The sequence below is a fragment of the Trichomycterus rosablanca genome, chromosome 6 (genome assembly GCF_030014385.1).
Source record: "Trichomycterus rosablanca isolate fTriRos1 chromosome 6, fTriRos1.hap1, whole genome shotgun sequence".
Lineage (NCBI taxonomy): Eukaryota > Metazoa > Chordata > Actinopteri > Siluriformes > Trichomycteridae > Trichomycterus > Trichomycterus rosablanca.
The window spans coordinates 10,248,831-10,267,860 of record NC_085993.1 but is presented as its reverse complement, the minus strand read 5'-3'; the positions used below and the strand labels follow the sequence as shown (position 1 = coordinate 10,267,860).

At 40.5% G+C, this 19,030-nt stretch overlaps 1 protein-coding gene across 1 annotated transcript in view; it reads left to right on the top strand.

Moving 5' to 3' along the window:
• LOC134316718 (copine-9-like) overlaps positions 1-17,254 on the top strand; it is a 128,240-nt gene extending 110,986 nt beyond the window's left edge. Inside the window, exons 17-21 of the mRNA XM_062997148.1 lie at positions 6,764-6,891; positions 12,200-12,302; positions 13,837-13,894; positions 16,892-17,005; positions 17,217-17,254. Coding sequence (XP_062853218.1) covers positions 6,764-6,891; positions 12,200-12,302; positions 13,837-13,894; positions 16,892-17,005; positions 17,217-17,254 — 441 coding nt within the window. The remainder of the gene's footprint in view (positions 1-6,763; positions 6,892-12,199; positions 12,303-13,836; positions 13,895-16,891; positions 17,006-17,216) is intronic.
• The last annotated feature ends 1,776 nt before the right edge of the window (positions 17,255-19,030 follow it).

Sequence of the window (19,030 nt, the reverse complement as noted above, 5' to 3'; positions counted from 1 at the left end):
GTAATTCCACTTTAATTTGAAACTAAAAAGCAGGTCCTTACAGTGAGAAATCGAATTACTGAATGACTCATGTTAGCTACAACCCCAAATCAGAAAAAGTTGGGACAGTATTAAAAAAGTAAATAAAATAAAAATGCAGTGTTCCTTACATTTACTTTGACTTTTATTTGATTGCAGACAGTTTGAACCCAAGATATTTCTTGTTTTGTCTGGTCAAATTAATTTCATTTGTTAATATACCTCCATTCCTGCATTTCAGGTCTGCAACAGATTCCATAAAGTTGGGACGGGGGCAATTTAGGGCTAGTAATGAGGTGAAAAATGAAATAATGACATGAATCCAAACAGGTGATGTCAACAGGTGATTGTAATCATGGTTTGGTACAGAAGCAGCATCCAGGAAAGGCAGAGTCTTTGATGAGCAAAGATGATCAGAGGATCTCCAGTTTGTCAACAAATGTGTGAAAAAACTATTGAAATGTTTAAAAACAATGAACCTCAAAGAAAGATTAGAAGGGATTTGCATATTTCTTCCTCTACAGTGCATAATATCATTAAACCATTCAGGGAATCAGGAGGAATTTCAGTGCATAAAGGCCAAGCGCACAAGCTTAAGCTGAACGCCCGTGATCTTTGATCACTGCATCAAGAACCTCCACTCAACAATAGCTGATATAACCACATGGTGAGGGATTACTTTGGCAAACCTTTGTCAAGCACTACAATACAGAGTTACATGCATGCATCTAGGATGGACCATCACACAGTGGAAACGTGTATTGTGGTCAGATGAATCAGCATTCCAGGTCTTTTTTGGAAAAAATGGACGCCGTGTGCTCTGGACCAAAGCCGACTGTTATCAGCAACAAGTCCAAAAGCCAGGGTCTGTCATGGTATGGGCTTGTGTCAGTGCCCTTGGCAAAGGTCATTAACACTTCTGCGATGGCAGCATTAATGCAAAAAAGTACATTAAAATTAGAGCAACATGTGCTGCCCTCAAGGCGTCATCTTTTCCAGGGACGTCCAGCATTTTTCAACAAGACAATGCAAAACCACATGCTGCACACATTACAAAGGCATGGCTGCGGAAGAAGAGGGTACGAGTACTGGACTGGCCTGCCTGCAGTCCTGACCTGTCCCCAATAGAGAATGTGTGGAGAATTTTGAAACGAAAAATGCGAACAACAACGACCCCGTACTTCTGTACATCTTAAGACGTGTTTGCAGGAAGAATGAGACAAAAGCTGAAACACTAAATCACTTGGTATCCTCATGCTTTACTGTCCCAACTTTTTTTTAAATGTGTTGCAGGTCTGAAATGCAGGAATGGATGTTTATTAATAAATAAAATGAAGTTGACTAAACAAAACATGAAAAATCTCAGGTTCATCCTGTCTGCCATCAAATAAAGTCAAAGTAAATGTAAGAAACTGTGTTTTTTATTATTTGCATTTTCCATGCTGTCCCAACTTTTTCTGATTTGGGGTTGTATTATGCTTTCCATAATCATATCATTTACGTTTATATAATCAGATTGTTGTCATAATTCTATTATTGTGTGCATGTAAACTCACTGAATGACTGCCGGCAAGGAATCAAACCCAGGTCTACAGGACCCATGTGGTTCTATGGCACCTACAATACCAGCAGTGTCACTGTTTAACTCTAAAGTGATAAAATTTAGAAGTAATTAAGAACTTAACTTTCAACTTCTTCTAATTCTCTTTTAAATGTTATTGCCTTTCTTTAATAAGAAGCCACTTCAGCATGATAGTGTCATGCTGAACTTACCTCGGTTACAACAGTGCTTAATTATAGACTTTACAGTCTCAGTCTTTTAACACTTTTTTATGTTCCTCGCTCTATTTCTATTTCTCTACAAACAACATTTGAAATGAATTCTATGGACAGCTCTTATAGGGACAGTTATGTACGTTGGACAATTTTAGGCAGTTATTAAAAAAACTCATTGCTGCTGTCAGTGCAGCCTGAACAGTCTCAACATGAGAGAGAAGAAAGTCTGGTCACACTCCTGTAAAGTTTAATTCACTCTCTGCCCTGTTCAATCTCATTCTTTCCTGCTCTCTGCTCAGCAGGTCGCTGGGTCATTCACACAAATCTGCCAGTCTTATAACTGGCCAAACATGAGACACAATAAAGTCTGCTGGAATCTATGCACAATTTTTCTGATAAATCGTAGTTTCATTTCAGGTGGAAGTGGAAACCTAGAATATAGTGCACACGCTTTACTGGTATAAATACCCGACCTCATTTAAAAAAAAATTTAATTATTATTTTCAGATTTGCAGTTTATAGATTACCAAAGATTTTCTTTGACTACCAGATATGTCAGTGATGGTCCATATTATTGGGATGGCATGGGTTAGGGTTACCATAAAACGTCTATGACCACAACAGTCGCCCAAACATTTACATTTACGGCATTTAGCAGACGCTCATATCCAGAGCGACTTACAGAAGTGCTTCCATAGTAAACATTACCTTACTCTAGTTTAAGTAAACAACAGTCCAAGAACACAAATCTGCTGAAACTCTGTTAGAACTAGAAACTCTGTGACCAGCCTTTTGGTTGATAGCCCAAAGCTTGATTGGCTATGATGCGATGCAGCCACTTTTGGGTCCTTGAGCAAGGCCCTTAACCCTGTCTGCTCCAGAGGTGCCGTATGATGGCTGACCCTGCGCTCTGACCCCAGCTTCCAAACAAGCTGGGATATGCGAAGAAAGAATTTCATTGTACTGTACATCTGTATATGTATATATGACAAATAAAGGATATATACTATATCTTTTTAATATCTTAGAACCAAAGTTTGTTTTTTTGCAAGAAATGAATAAGAGAGTTAGTAAGTAACTGAGTAAGTAAGTACAAGTCAGCTTAAGTGCTTAGTAAAGAAGTGGGTTTTTAATCGTTTTTAAAGACAGCGAGAGACTCCCGGACAGAGACGTTCGGACAGACAAGGGAAGTTCGTTACACCACTTGGGTGCAAGTACAGAGAAAAGCCTTGATGCTTGTCTTCCTTGAGTCCTGGGTGGAGGATCAAGTCGAGCGAGACTAGTGGCTCGGAGGTTGTGTGGTACGGAGCGGGGTTTGATTAGACCTCAAAGGTAGCTTGGAACTGTTCCATTTTTGGCTTTGTAGGCGAGCATCAGTGTTTTAAACTGAATGCATGCAGCTACAGGAAGCCAGTGAAGAGAACGCAGCAGTGGGGTGATGTGGCAGTGTTTAGGTTGGTTAACTCCTCAGTTCCTCCTCAGTTCAAAACTTGGCGTTGCCACAGGTCGGCTGGGCACCATCTAGTGGGCATAATTGGCAGTGCCTGCAGGAGACACGTCTCTGCTAGGACGGGGACGAATGGACTATGTGGGTGGGGTCTTCAAACGCTGTGTAAGGAGCCTGATTGACAGATAGAGAGGCGCCTGTGCAGAGGAGGTGTGAGCAGCAATATACACACCTCGACTGCAATCAGGGATCCCCAGCAGTGGAAGACAAATTGGCTACACTAAATTGGGGAGAAAATAGGAGAAAATGCATAGATAAAATATATATATATACAAATTTGGATGCAAGGCCAATTAGGTCTATTTCTCAAGCATGGGAATGCAAATAAGATGAAGCTAAGTATAGTAAGTATAATTACAATTAGGTTTGCAATCATATTGCTAAATTGTAAAAAAAATACTAGGATTAAGGTTGCTAGAAAGCTCATTTCAGAAAAGCCTTATTTCTGTTAAATATGATGCAACTAGTGCAACTCGAGACTACTTGAGACATGAGTTCTCGAGACATGATGGAGCTTCACTATGGAGACACTCAAAACTTACCACAAGAATTTTGAGTTCAGTTTGGTAACTAATAAGCAGGTCCGATTAGTGAAAGTGTAGGAGTGTTGGAGGAGTTCACACTAGCAAAATCCAAGCTTGAGCTTGAGCCAAGAGAAGTTGGTGCTGCTTCTAGATGTTGTTGATTTATTACTTCTGTTTTGCTTATTAGAATCTTAACCAGCATCTGTAGATCTAGTGATGAACTGTGTTTACTGACAAAGGTTTTGTGAAGCAATCCTGAGACCATGTGGTTATATTTTTTACAAAAGCATGTAACATTTTTAATGATATGGGATCTGAGAGATTGAAAGAGTGAAACTTCACAAGCATTTATCATTGATTTTTGGCTTTGCCCTTTAAGCACAGAGATTTATCTGGATGCTCTAAACCCTTTTGGAACCTTGGGGCACACCCTTCTGTCCTAGATGTTTCAATCCTGCTGTTTTCTTTCAGTGACTTTTTAGTTATTGTGACAGAATCAAACATTGTAACAGCCATCCTTGTTGTTATACATTTGTTTGTGTAGAAGTTGACAGTGTGTGTGTGTGTGTGTGTTTGGATGGGTTTCATTTTGGGTTTTTTGTACATCTGTAAACATGCCACTAATCCCAGTTGCTTTTAGGTGTGAGTGACAGACTGGCGAGCCACTGCTACCCTGATTGCAATTATGCAGTTACTGAAAATATACACTATATGTGCAAAAGTATGTAGACACCTGACCATGACCTCATTGGACATTCCTTTTTAAAACTAGAGGCTTTATGTGTATAGGCATAGCGACAACACCTGATCTTAATAATCAGATAGGGCGTCTACATACATACTGGCCATATACTCAGCCATAACATTAAAACCACCTCCTTGTTTCCACACTCACAGTCCATTTTATCAGCTCCACTTATCATGTAGAAGCACTTTGTAGTTCTACCATTACTGACTGTAGTCCATCTGTTTCTCTGCATGCTTTTTAGCCTGCTTTCCCCCTGTTCTTCAATGATCAGGACCCCCACAAGACCACCACAGAGCAGGTATTATTTAGGTGGTGGATGATTCTCAGCACTGCAGTGACAATAACATGGTGGTGGTGTGTTAGTGTGTGTTGTGCTGGTATGAGTGGATCAGACACAGCAGCGCTGCTGGAGTTTTTAAATACCGTGTCCACTCACTGTCCACTCTATTAGACACTCCTACCTAGTTGGTCCACCTTGTAGATGTAATGTTAGAGACAATCGCTCATATATTGCTGCTGTTTGAGTTGGTCATCTTCTAGACCTTCATTGGTGTTCACAGGACGCTGCTCACGGGGCGCTGTTGGCTGGATGTTTTTGGTTGGTGACTATTTTCAGTTCAGAAGTAACAGTGAGGTGTTTAAAAACTCCATCAGCGCTGCTGTGTCTTATCCACTCATACCAGCACAACACACACTAACACACCACCGTCAGTGTCACTGCAGTGCTGAGAATGATCCACCTCCCAAATAATATCTACTCTGTAGTGGTCCTGTGGGGGTCCTGACCATTAAAGAACAGCATGAAAGGGAGCTAACAAAGCATGCAGAGAAACAGATGGACTACAGTCAGTAATTATACAACTTCAAAGGGCTTCTATATGGTAAGTGGAGCTGATTACATGGACAGTGTGTGTAGTAACAAGGAGGTGGTCATAATGTTATGTTTGATCGGTGTACATTACCCCTGTACAGGCGAGCACAGTAGTTTTCCTTTCTCAGAAACGAGCTCATGTAAAGCAAAACAGCATACCCTGTTTAAACAGCTTTCCATTATTGTATTCATTCAAGTTCATAACGTATTCATAACTTTTTCTATCCTTTTATGTCGTCCATTCTCTGGAGAGCTGGATGGGGTCGACTACACATTACTGCAACGATCTATTTAGTTTTTTAACACTGAAGACTTTTTAATCTCAGGCAGACTGGATTACTTATACATGCTCTTACATTTGCTCTTTCAATATGACAGTTCCTGAAATATTCAAATCAGAGTAAAGCATTTTATATTTTTTTGCATTTTACTTGCTGTACTTACCCTGTATAACCTTTAGTAGTTTTGTAAATGTAAATGTAGTTTTAGATTTTTAAGAAACTTATTTTTTAGTTACTCAAGTTTCTGTATTAATTAAATAATAACTCTGTTTTAAAAATATGTATTCATTTAGATGCAGGTAAGATTTAATCAGTGACTGTTGAACCTGCTTTTACTTGTGAATACATTTTGTGTAGGTTTGATCTGTACCTATAATTACTGTGTGTAATTAGTTTGGCATTTTCTCGCTGTTTCCTGCTGTATCTCTTTGACCTTTTTTTTATTAATATCTAGATTGTTTGGTTTGCTATAAAAATCACTGACCAAGGCGTCCAGGTGGCGCAGCGGGATATTTTGCTAGCACACCAGCTCCGAGATTCTGAACTCCCCGGTTTAAAACTCGGCATTGCCACCGGTCAGCTGGGCGCCATCTAGCGGGCATAACTGGCAGTGCCTACAGGGCAGGATGACCGGACTATGTGGGTGGGGTCTTCAAACGCTGTGTAAGGACCCTGATTGGCGGATAGAGGCGCCTGTGCAGAGCGCATAGGTGAAAAAGGGTTCCGCTAAGGGCTGCGCGCGGGTCGGAGGAGGCGTGAGCAGCAATATACCCACCTCAACTGCAATCAGGGATCCCCCAGCAGTGCAAGACATATTGACTACACTAAATTGGGAGAAAATGCATAAATAATTTTTTTTTTTTAAATCACTGGCCTCGAGCTGGCCAAGTGTGATGCAGGTTGTTAGCTTAGTGTCCAGTCTTGAGTCATTTCTTGCTTTGCAGCCAGTGTTTGCAGGATAGCCACCTATCAAGTATAAACTGAATACTGTAGATGAATAAATCAATCATTAATATGTATGCATGTGTTTTTTTACAGAATGGAAACACTGAGGATCCAAACTGTGTAGGAATAGATCAGGTGCTGGAGGCCTACTTTCAGAGTCTCAGAACAGTCCAACTATATGGACCTACTAACTTTGCCCCGGTCATTAACCAGGTAGCACGGTAAGACTCGGTGTGTGTGTGTGTGTGGTGGTTGTGGTGGGGGTGGTAAGAGAGGACAGAATTGTCCAACTTTATGGACCTACTAACTTTGCCCCAGTCATTAACCAGGTAGCACGGTAAGACTCGGTGTGTGTGTGTGTTTGTGGTGGTTGTTGTAGTGGTAGGGGTGGTAAAACAGGACAGAATTGTCCAACTTTATGGACCTACTAACTTTGCCCCGGTCATTAACCAGGTAGCACAGTAAGACTCTGTGTGTGTGTGTGCGTGTGTGCGTGTGTGTTTGTGGTGGTTGTTGTAGTGGTTGGGGTGGTAAGAGAGGACAGAATTGTCCAACTCTATGGACCTACTAACTTTGCCCCAGTCATTAACCAGGTATCACGGTAAGACTCGGTGTGTGTGTGTTTGTGGTGGTTGTGGGGGTGGTAAGAGAGGAAAAGTCAGAATTGTCCAATTTTACAGGCTGGAAATTTTGCATTTTCCCTCTGGGCCCAGAGTGACAATGAGTCAATCAGACTGAGAGCCAGTGGGACCATACTGTCCGCTGCTCTGAGTGCTACTATCATACACAAGTTTGCACAAACTCACCACTCACATAGTCATTTACATGAACTTCCTGCACTAACGGTCAAGGCATGTTTCTAATACATTTCTATACTATAAATTAATAGAATAGCTTTCAAGGTCTTGAAAATTAACTGGTTTTTATTTTCTCCTTGTAAGTACTGTATATGAAAAGACACTTTACTGCCTTAAATTGCATAACCAACTATGAATGCTTTTGAATTAGAAAGAAGATAAATTAGAAGTCATTTTGAAATAAAATGTTATAAACACCTTGAGCTCTGAACTGCTGGGGCATCTGATTTGTTTACACCTTCCACTTTTAAGTGGAAGTTGTCCTGTGTTGATTGGTGTAGAGATCTAATGAAGGTATTGTGGCAAAGCTCAGCTCATCACTTCAGTAATTTTGGTTAATAAGTAAATTATTTATCATTTTAGGTCACTGACTACTTCTGTACTCCAGTCAGTGGTGGATTTTCAGACAAAGCTGAACTGCATGTAGAGAGTAAACGCTACGATCTGTGTGTTCTCTCACTACTTGTGCTGATGCTTTAACCAGACAGCAGAAGTCACTGTTGCAGTAGTAATAAGGAGAAACACTGTCTGACCTTTCCTCCCACAGACACGTTATTAAAACTGTGGAGAATTTTTGCAAAATACATTTGTATTTTGGTTTGTTAAAATGTTTCTGATGTTGAACACTGGAATAATGCAGGACACAACTGTGCAGACATGGTAAACATAAGATATTTATTACATTAAACAAGGTCAGTAATGACACAACTTAAACGATGGAGACAAGAAAATGAACACAACAAGGAAAAATGGCCCATGCTCAATGGCCCAACAGTGGCTGCCTGTCACTATGAGGTAACACCTAAAACAAGGAACTAGGAAACAGAGGGGATCTAAGAACAAGGCTATTGAAACAGTATGAAATAACAAAGAGAGAGAAGAACAAGGAATCAAGAGATGAGGAGCATAAACAAAACAAACAACTGAACACAGATGGTCAGAACAAAACAGAACAGAGAGAATACTATGTACACAAACTGAATACGGGAGAAAGGTGAAACAACTGGGCATGATGTAGTGAAAACAGAAACAAAGTTCATGTGTTTGTCACGGGGAGGAATGGGACTGCTACAATTAATATTTATTACTATTCTTGCAGCCAGCCAAGACGCATTTATTCATTCATTGTCTGTTTTACCACCATTTTATCCTGTTTAGGGTCGTAGCAGGTCCGGTTTACTTGGTGAAAGGTAGAAAACACCACGAACAGGTCGCCACTCCATCGCAGGGCAAACACTCACATTCACACACACACTTTGGGCAATTTAGTAGCTTCAGTTAACCTGACTGCATGTCTTTTGACTCTGGGAGTAAACCAGAGCACCCAAAGGAAACTCACACAGACATGAGAAAAACATGCAAACTCCACACAGAAAGAATCAGTGAATCGAACCAGTGAATCAAACCCAGGACCTGCTTGCTGTGAGGTGACAGTGCTATCCACCAAGCTACCATGATGTAGATAGGAGTAAACTGGCGAGCACATTGTGCTTTTAAATAATAGGTGTGAAAACATCTTGACATCTGCATTGCGGTTCACGTAAACCCATTGTTGACGTGAGACTTAAATTAAAGCTAGATCATATTCTCATTTCTCAGGTCATTATATGCAACCATTGTGCAAATAGTGCTGCAATTAAAATCAGCTCTTCCCTTATATTTATACATTGTTCATGTAGTTAGGTAATGACTTTCATGCTCCTCAACACAACAGCAGCCTTTCAAAAATTTTATACTGATTATACCTGACCTTCCTTCATAATAATTTAGACACACAATCAGTGCTATTGAAATGACTTTCAGGTTTGATAAATCACACTGTTGGCATTAAATTAATCTTACTTACATTAAACCCCTCCCTGTCTTTTTCATCCTTAAGTGGAAACACCCCAAACTACATTGTCGTTAAGGCAAAGATGAAAAACAGAACTCATCTACTGTTCTGCAATCTTTTATCAAATTTATTTTTATCTTAAAAATAAAATACACTTGCACAGGTTTACTGGTGTTAAGTTTGTATTTGTATTTTCACATTCAAGCCTGTAGTAAATGAGAACCTCTTTGTAACACTTTCAACTAAAACACATTAAACTGGTATTTAAATTGTATATTGATATTTTGTATTGTATTTGCTCTAAATAGGTGAAATACAGCCAGATTATCCTCTGCTGGACTATTTGTTATATATACACCGATCAGGCATAACATTATTACCACCTTTCTAATATTGTGTTGGTCCCCCTTTTGCTGCCAAAACAGCCCTGACCCGTCGAGGCATGGACTCCAGTAGACCCCTGAAGGTGTGCTTTGGTATCTGGCACCAAGATGTTAGCAGCAGATCCTTAAACTCCTATAAGTTGTGAGGTCGGGCCTCCATGGGTCTGACTTGTTTGTCCCTCACATCCCACAGATGCTTGATTGGATTGGAGATCTGGGGAATATGGAAGCCAAGTCAACACCTCAAACTCGTTGTTGTGCTCCTCAAACCATTCCTGAACCATTTTTGCTTTGTGGCAGGTCGCATTATAACGCTGAAAGAGGCCACAGCCATCAGTGAATAACGTTTCTATGAAAGCGTGTACATGGTCTGCAACAATGCTTAGGTAGGTGGTACGTGCCAAAGTAAGATCCACATGGATGGCAGGACCCAAAGTTTCCCAGCAGAACTTTGCCCAAAGCATCACACTACCTCCGCCGGCTTGCCTATACATATATGTGTATATACATATACAGTACACATATATGCTTTTTCCGTATATCCAAACAAGCTGGGGTCAGAGCGCAGGGTCAGCCATTGTACAGCGCCCCTGGAGCAGAAAGTCTGGCAGAGCCTGTATTCAAGCCCATAACTTTCTGATTGATAAGCCAAAGCTTTACCCACTAGGCTACCACTGCCAGGGACCAGCCTTCAAAAAAGAACACAGATTCTACCTGTTAGTTAGCTAGAAAACTTTTTAATTAATGTGAATTAATCTGAAATGTGATACCAGCAAACAGTAGTATTAATATTTTTATTAAGTAGACTGTCAAGTGAAAATCTAGCTGTCAAGTGAAAATCACATGCTTCACAGTCTGTGTGGTGCAGTATATTTTTGCAGCTGTTATTTTTGCAGAATTCAATGTTTTTCCTTGTGAAACAATGTAATTTTACATGACTGTATGTGGGTGTGTGTAGACTTGTAGACTTGGCAGTTTGAACTATTTCATGAACTTACGCATTTACCTCAGTTATTTTTTGCACTGTACATCCAGCTACAGTTTTTAAGCCTTTTATCATGCACAACTTGTGTATTGAACCATGTGCATTAATACTGAGTCCCCCTAACTGCTGCTTTAACAGCCTCCACACTCCTCCAGTTTTTGGAATGTAATTGTGGAAATGTGTGCCCATTTAGTCATAGAAGCATTTGTGAGGTCAAGTATGTTGGATGGGAAGGCCTGACTATCAATTAACATTTTAGACATGACCTATTCCACAGGTGTGTAGATGTAATTAAAAACTAAATCCACCGTTTTACTAATCTTACATCCAACCAGATGAAAATTACTGCTGTAATAATTAGGTGAATCAGGGGTTTTTAACCTATGGCCTGTGACCATTGTATCTTGTGACACATAGAGATGTGGCCTTAACCTTATACTAAAAGCTGCTTTATTCCTGTATATAAATGTATGTGTGCAGCCTTTAGGACTGGCTTTAGGTACCTGTTCCAGCTCAGCTGATATAATGATACACCAAGCACTTTATTACCTACACCTCTCTGGCACATACATTCATTGATTATTATATTTATTACACCTACCATTTAAATTAATCTTGTGGGTATACAATTACTGACTGTAGCACATCTGTTTCTCTGTACACAATTCATCAATCCCGTAGGACCCACGCTGACCAGATGTTATTTGGGCAGTGGGCCATTTTCAGTACTACAATGACACTAACATGATAATAACATGGTAGTGTGTGTTGCTCAGTTAAAAGTGTATCAGTTGCAGCAGTGTTCTTAGGCTTTTTAAACACTGCAATGTCAGTGCTGGGTGGAGAATAATGCTCCAACCAAGAAGTTCAGAAAGTGTCCACTGATAAAAGACTAGAGGAAGATTAACACACATTGTGCAATAGAAATAGCTATAATCTCTAACGGTTATAATCTCTAACACCTACAACCAGCGCTAACAAGGTACGTGTTTCTAATAAAAAGCCCAGTACATTTAAACACTGCTGCACCTGATACACTCATACCAGAACAACAGGAATTACTTTTTCATTACATTCATGTACAGCCTAGAGCTGAGAATGATCTACCACCCAAACATCATGTGGTCATTGAGGGTCCTAGAGGGTGACAAATTGTACAGAGTGTATGGTATGGGGACCTTATAAAATTAACAATGAATGTACTGTATAGGTGTAACTAATGAAGTGCTTGGTACACAGTATGTGCAATGTGTTCATTTAATGCACTTTAAAAAGAACCCCTCACTTTAAACTATGATATCAAATCAAACATATCAAAAGACAGAAATCCTACAATATGTGGATACTGTGATTGGCATCTCATTGTTTTGTTTTTGGTGTTGATATGCTTTCTGCATAATATTAAATAATATATACTGTATCAGTAAACTGTAAATTGTTAATTTTTCACACTGTCTGTATCTCTCTTAGGTTAGCTCAAGATGTGACTGATGGCTCACAGTATTTCGTCCTGTTGATGATCACAGATGGAGTCATCTCAGACATGGTGCAGACCAAAGAGGCTGTCGTCAATGTGAGCGAGATTATTTCCAGTAAAATCGAAATAAAACACATATATTATGATTGTAAAGCCAGTATATGTAACATTGACTCTATATGTCATGGTATAGAAATGATATAGCAGCTAATTTGTAAAAGCATTCAGGGCTCAGATGCTATGTTACACTGATGTCCATGTTTGACTTACAGTATATACTACAGTATTTTGTATGTTGCCACAGTGTTTATATGTTGGTTTATTGAGTTAAATGGGGTCTTTACACCTGCGACTTGCAGTACTGTGACAGTATATTGTCTACGCAATTGAACGTTAAGGACCTTGCTCAGGGGCCCAAAAGTGGCAACCTGGCAGTGGTGGGGCTTGAACCAGCGACCTTTTTTTTTTTTTATTACTAGTACTGTACCTTAACCGCTAGGCTACAACTGCCCATTTTGCTGACAATTGGGGTCAGTTTAAAGAGACAGTGGGGTTGGTTAGATGTAGAAATACTTTTAGTATTGGGTCCACATTTAAGAACTGAACTCTGGTCCTTCTGAAGTCAGTCAGTTAAAATGTCAGAATGTGACATTCAGACCACACCATATGCATAAGTGCTCCATCGGGCATAGAATAATTGGATTAATTTACATGTCACAGGAATTCATAATTGAATCGTTTTAATACAGGGAGAGGGGGTGACGACAAGTATTTAGCTGCTTTTGTTAATGTTATTCAACACACATCTACATATTCTTTCTAGACATGTGAACCTGACAAAATAATACATTGTGTTAGAAAAGTACTAGAAAAGTCAGTAGTCACTCGAAAAACCATATCCACCATATAGTCACCATATGTTTTAACAAGACAGCAGCCATAAACATAACGCCAATCTACTGCCTGGAGTCATTTTTGAAAATGTATACTGATTTTTAAAATTGCCCCCACCAAGCCCATATTATTGACCTACACCAACCAGACATAACATTATGACCACTGACAGGTGAAGTGAATAACACTGATTATCTCTTCATCACGGCACCTGTTAGTGGGTGGGATATATTAGGCAGCAAGCCTCAAAGCTGATGTGTTAGAAGCAGGAAAAATGGGCAAGTGTAAGGATTTGAGCAAGTTTGACAAGAGCCAAATTGTGAAGGCTGGACGACTGGGTCAGAGCATCTCCAAAACTGCAGCTCTTGTGGGGTGTTCCCAGTCTGCAGTGGTCAGTATTTATCAAAAGTGGTCCAAGGAAGGAACAGTGGTAAACCGGCGACAGGGTCGCATGTGGGGAGCGAAGGCTGACCCGTGTGGTCTGATCCAACAGACGAGCTACTGTAGATCAAATTGCTAAAGAAGTTAATGCTGGTTCTGATAGAAAGGTGTCAGAATACACAGTGCATCACAGTTTGTTGCATGTGGGGCAGCAAAAGGGGGAACAACACAATATTAGGAAGGTGGTCATAATGTTATGCATAATGCTAATCACTTATAAAATAAATCTAATTGCTTTGCCTATTTTTTTTAATAGTTACTATGCTTTGTAAGCGCCTTGTGTATTTTCTTTCAGGCCTCTTCATTACCCATGTCTATCATCATTGTGGGTGTAGGTCCTGCGGAGTTTGATGGTGAGTTTGTAATGTGTTTGTAAAAGAGTAAGGGCAGTCAAAGCTTTGTAGTTCTCTGGTTCTAGCAGGAAAGTTAATTTCACATGTTCATACACACATAGTGGCACACATGGACTTTCTTCTTCATTATTGCATCTACATTATGTAGAACTGCCTAAAGCTCAGTCCACATGGCAACTGAATTATAATGTGAAGTACTCATGATTCACTCGCATACCTCTCTCTCACTCACTTAACCACTTATCCAATTAGGGTCTGGGGTGCTGGAGCCTATCCCAGCTATTCAATGGGCTCAAGGCACACAGTAACACCCTGGACGGGGTGCCAGTCCTTTGCAGGGCAGACACACTCACACACACACACACACATTCACTACAGAGCAATTCAGTGTCTCCAATTAATCTGACTGCATGTTTTTGGACTGTGGGAGAAAGCCGGAGCACCCGGAGGAAACCCACACAGACATGGGGAGAACATGCAAACTTTGCACAGAAAGGACACGGACCGCCCCACCTGAGCATCAAACCCAGGACCTTCTTGCTGTTAGGTGACAGTGCTACCCACCGAGCCACCTTGCCGCCCCACTCACATACCTATATCTATACCTAATCTATAACTTGTTAATGCTCTTGAATCTATATTAATTTAATAAAAATATAAAGAAATTATCTCAATGTTTTCAGTGATTAAATTAGTTGTATTTGTAAATATAAACACATTTAGAATTTGATGCCTGCAACAGACTTTAAAAAAGTTGGGACAGAAACATGTTACCCCTGAGTTTCATCACCTTTCCTATTAATGAGATTTTTCAGTGGTTGGGAACCGAGGACACTAATTGCTGCAGCTTTGCTAGTGGATGTTTTGTCCATTGTTGCTTAATACGAGGCTTCAGCTGCTCAACAGTCCGTGGTCATCATCGTCTAATTCTCCTGTTCATGCTGAACCATACAGTTTCAATAGAGGTCAAGCCAGGCCAGCACACATTCTGTGTCTACGGTTGTTTGTTTTTTGTTTATTAGGATTTTAACGTCATGTTTTACGTTAATCATTACACAAGGTTTATCAGTTCACAAGGTTATATCGAACACAGTCTTGGACAATTTAGTGTCTTCAGTTCACCTAATTTGCATGTCTTTGGACTGTGGGAGGATACTTGAGCACCCACGCGGACAAGAGGAGAACATGCAAACTCCACACAGAAAGGACCTCTACCACCCCACCTGGGGATCGAACCCAAGACCTTCTTGCTGTGAGGCAACAGTGTTACCCACTTGCTGTGAGGCAACAGAGCCACCGTGCCACCCCGTCTATGGTTGTAGTGCATACAAATTGAGGCCTGACATTGTCTTGCTGAAATAATCATGGACTAGATTTTTTGTACAGTTAAATAAAATCTGCATTTTACAAAATGTCCCAACTTTTTTAGACATTTGGTTTTGTAGTATGACACCCATCTGCACATCAAAAACAATACATTGAATTCATTTTGTAGGGGATTAGGATAAGAAGAGAAAAAAATGAACAATGCTCTTTCTCCTCATCTTTCTGTCCTTGGCTGCCATCTGTAACCCACCATACAAACCCCCACAGTGACCACTTTCTCATTTACATACACACTTGGACCTTCCCAATCAATACCTATGCCCTCTGGGGCATGCACACACATAAATACATGCACACACACACACAACATATATTGTGCAGTTTGCACACATACACACACATTCTCCCACACACTGAGCTCTTAATACACACAGCATAAGTGTCCTTCGCTCCTGGGAGAAGCAGCGCTTAAGCCTGCGCCTCCTCCAGAGACTGAGCTAACTGACATCTGATTCAAGCCTACACACATATACACACAAACAAATGCTTTCTATCTCTCTCACTACTCACACCAGTGTTCATTTTGTTGTAAAAATGTAAATAAAACAGTAACTTAACAAATACACTTTAAAATAATACTTACACCGATCAGCCATAACATTAAAACCACCTCCTTGTTTCTACACTCACTGTCCATTTTATCAGCTCCACTTACCATATAGAAGTTCTACAATTACTGACTGTAGTCCATCTATTTCTATACATACATTTTCTTTAACGGTCAGGACCCCCACAGGACCACCACAGAGCAGGTATTATTTAGGTGGTGGATCATTCTCAGCACTGCAGTGACACTGACATGGTGGTGGTGTGTTAGTGTGTGTTGTGCTGGTATGAGTGAATCAGACACAGCAGCACTGCTGGAGTTTTTAAATATCGTGTCCACTCACTGTCCACTCTATCAGACACTTCTACCTAGTTGGTCCACCTTGTAGATGTAAAGTCAGAGACAATTGCTCATCTATTGCTGCTGTTTTAGTCATCTTCTAGACCTTCATCAGTGGTCACAGGATGCTGCCCATGGAGCTCTGTTGGCTGGATATTTTAGGTTGGTGGACTATTCTCAGTCCAGCAGTGACAGTGAGGTGTTTTAAAACTCCATCAGCGCTGCTGGGTCTTATCCACTCATACCAGCACAACACACACTAACACACCACCACCATGTCATTGTCACTGCAGTGCTGAGAATGACCCACCACTCAAATAATAGCTGCTCTGTAGTGGTCCTGTGGGGGTCCTGACCATTGAAGAACAGCATGAAAGGGGGCTAACAAAGCATGCAGAGAAACAGATGGACTACAGTCAGTAATTGTAGAACTACAAAGTGCTTCTATATGGTAAGTAGAGCTGATAAAATGGACAGTGAGTGTAGAAACAAGGAGGGGGTTTTAATGTTATGGCTGATCGATGTATGATGCAATGTTATGACTTCTCAATCTCAGTGAAGAAAAATTGGACGAAAGTGTCCAAAGTGCTTAAGTGAATGTACAGGAAATCATTTTCTGTTTATGCCCTCAGTTTGCATGTTTGTTTATAAAGAAAATGTATATAACATAAGTTTGAACGATTAGATAATGTGTTAGATCATACAGTGTGTCTTTTTACCTGCAGCTATGGAGGAGTTGGATGGTGATGAGGTCAGAGTATCTTCTAGAGGCCGCTTTGCTGAAAGAGACATAGTTCAGGTACAAAAAAGTCTCTTCTTCTCCTTTCTACATTCTGCCAGTAACAATTTTATTGTTATGGACTTTTTTAAATAAAAGAAAGCAGCTCAAATGGAAGCCAGTGAAACTGTAGTTTTAGTTAATTGTCCACCAGTGTAAGTGTTTCTTCAGCTACACAACAGCTGTGCGAGCCAGCAAATGGAGGCGTGGGTTCGAATCCCACTTCTGACACCAGGTTGTTAGGTCCTTTTATCTCTGGTGTGTTGATTCAGGTAGATTCCATGCATGGGAGGACAGCCAAAAGAAATAGAGAGACCAGACACACAAGACTCGGGTGATCTTAAATTAGTACAGTTACGTGCGAAGAATAAGAAGAATCAGATATAACTGAACAAACCAGGGGTGTGTGTGTGTGTGTGTGTGTGTGTGTGTGTGTGTGTGTGTGATTTAAAAAAAAGAATGTAATTGGTTGCGAGTGTGTTATGGCTATTCTTTTGGGTAAAGTGTGTGTATGGGGTGACAGATACAGAGCAAGGTCACTAAATCAGCTCAAACTGGTAAACACAAAAACTAAGCTGATGTGCTCGAGTAAGCATAACAATAAAGCTAATCCAAGGTTATGTATGTGTGGAAGGTAAGAGAATTACAAAGTTTTAATATGTATAAGATAATGTGTTGTTCATATCAAATATTAAGTAATTATGTAGAATCCTAACAGTTAAAAACTGGAACAGTGTAACTCTATGGGCTATGACAAGAGGAGAGCTATGACGAGACACACGCAAAGATGTATTAACGAAGATTTAATGATAACAAGACAAGACACACGACAAGGTTACACTAGACAGGTAGGAACTAGACAAGACAAACTAACAAGTCCTATGCTAAATGCTAACCTAAACTAAACATACATGAACAATGCTAATCTAATCTAAAGGCTAAACACTAAGCTAAACACGAACTAGACAGAGCTAAACATGGCTAAACAGAGCTAAATGTACTGACAGACAGACAGACAGACCAAAATCACTGGCTAAGGTAAATTCTACCAAAGCCAAACCAACAGAACAGCGTCACATAAAATACCAACGACTGAATCCCAGCTCCCCTCTTAAATGCCCCCAGATGAGGTGCAGCTGGGGCTAATTATAAGCAGGGGACCAATCAAACCGAGAGGGCGTGGCAGGTGCACAGGATCTCCAGCAGGAGCACACAGACTGAATCACGTTCCATTCCATTTTAACTAAAGTTTATTTTGACAATAATGCAATAAACAATTGTTGATGAAATATCACTCCAGGAGCAGGAGCCTATCCCAGCTTTTCAATGGCTCAAGGCACACAGTAACACCCTGGACGGGGCACCAGTCCATCGCAGGGCAGACACACATACACACACCCATTCATCTATAGGGCAATTCAGTGTCTCCAATTAACCTGACTGCATGTTTTTGGACAGACACTGGGAGAACATGCAACTTCCACACAGAAAGGACCCAGACCGCTCCACATGGCAATCGAACCCAGGACCTTCTTGCTGTGATGTGACGGTGCTACCAACTGAGCCACTGTGCCGCCCAGGTTGAACCCTAGAAAGGCAAAACACCTATATGACTTCAAAGGAGGGTGCAGTAGACAGAAGTGGATGTGCACACTTCTATGAGATAAACATGATCTACAAGAAAGAATCTTAACCCTGCAACCTCAATTTGCTGAAATTTAGAGAAATCTGTTCTTTCATCTTCATATGAACTGTTTTTAGTGCAAGTGCCTGCTTTGTCAATGGCAATAAAAACCTCTGTTAACCAATGTTTTGACTGAGAGGGTCATAAGAGAGGGTGTGGGCCAGTTGAAGAAGGTCTAGAGAGCATTGCACTGGTACACCTAGACTGTAAGTTATTAAATGATCTGAGTTGATATAATTACCGAACAGGATTATAGCCCACGGTGAGGTATCTCTTCACCCTCTCATGGGGGAAAACACAAGATGATAAAGTAGCTGTGCATGCATTTTAATGTACCCCGCTCAATATGGGCAGTATGATGTTGGCAAATCTGCTCAGGATGATCATCTGTCTCGCGTGTGT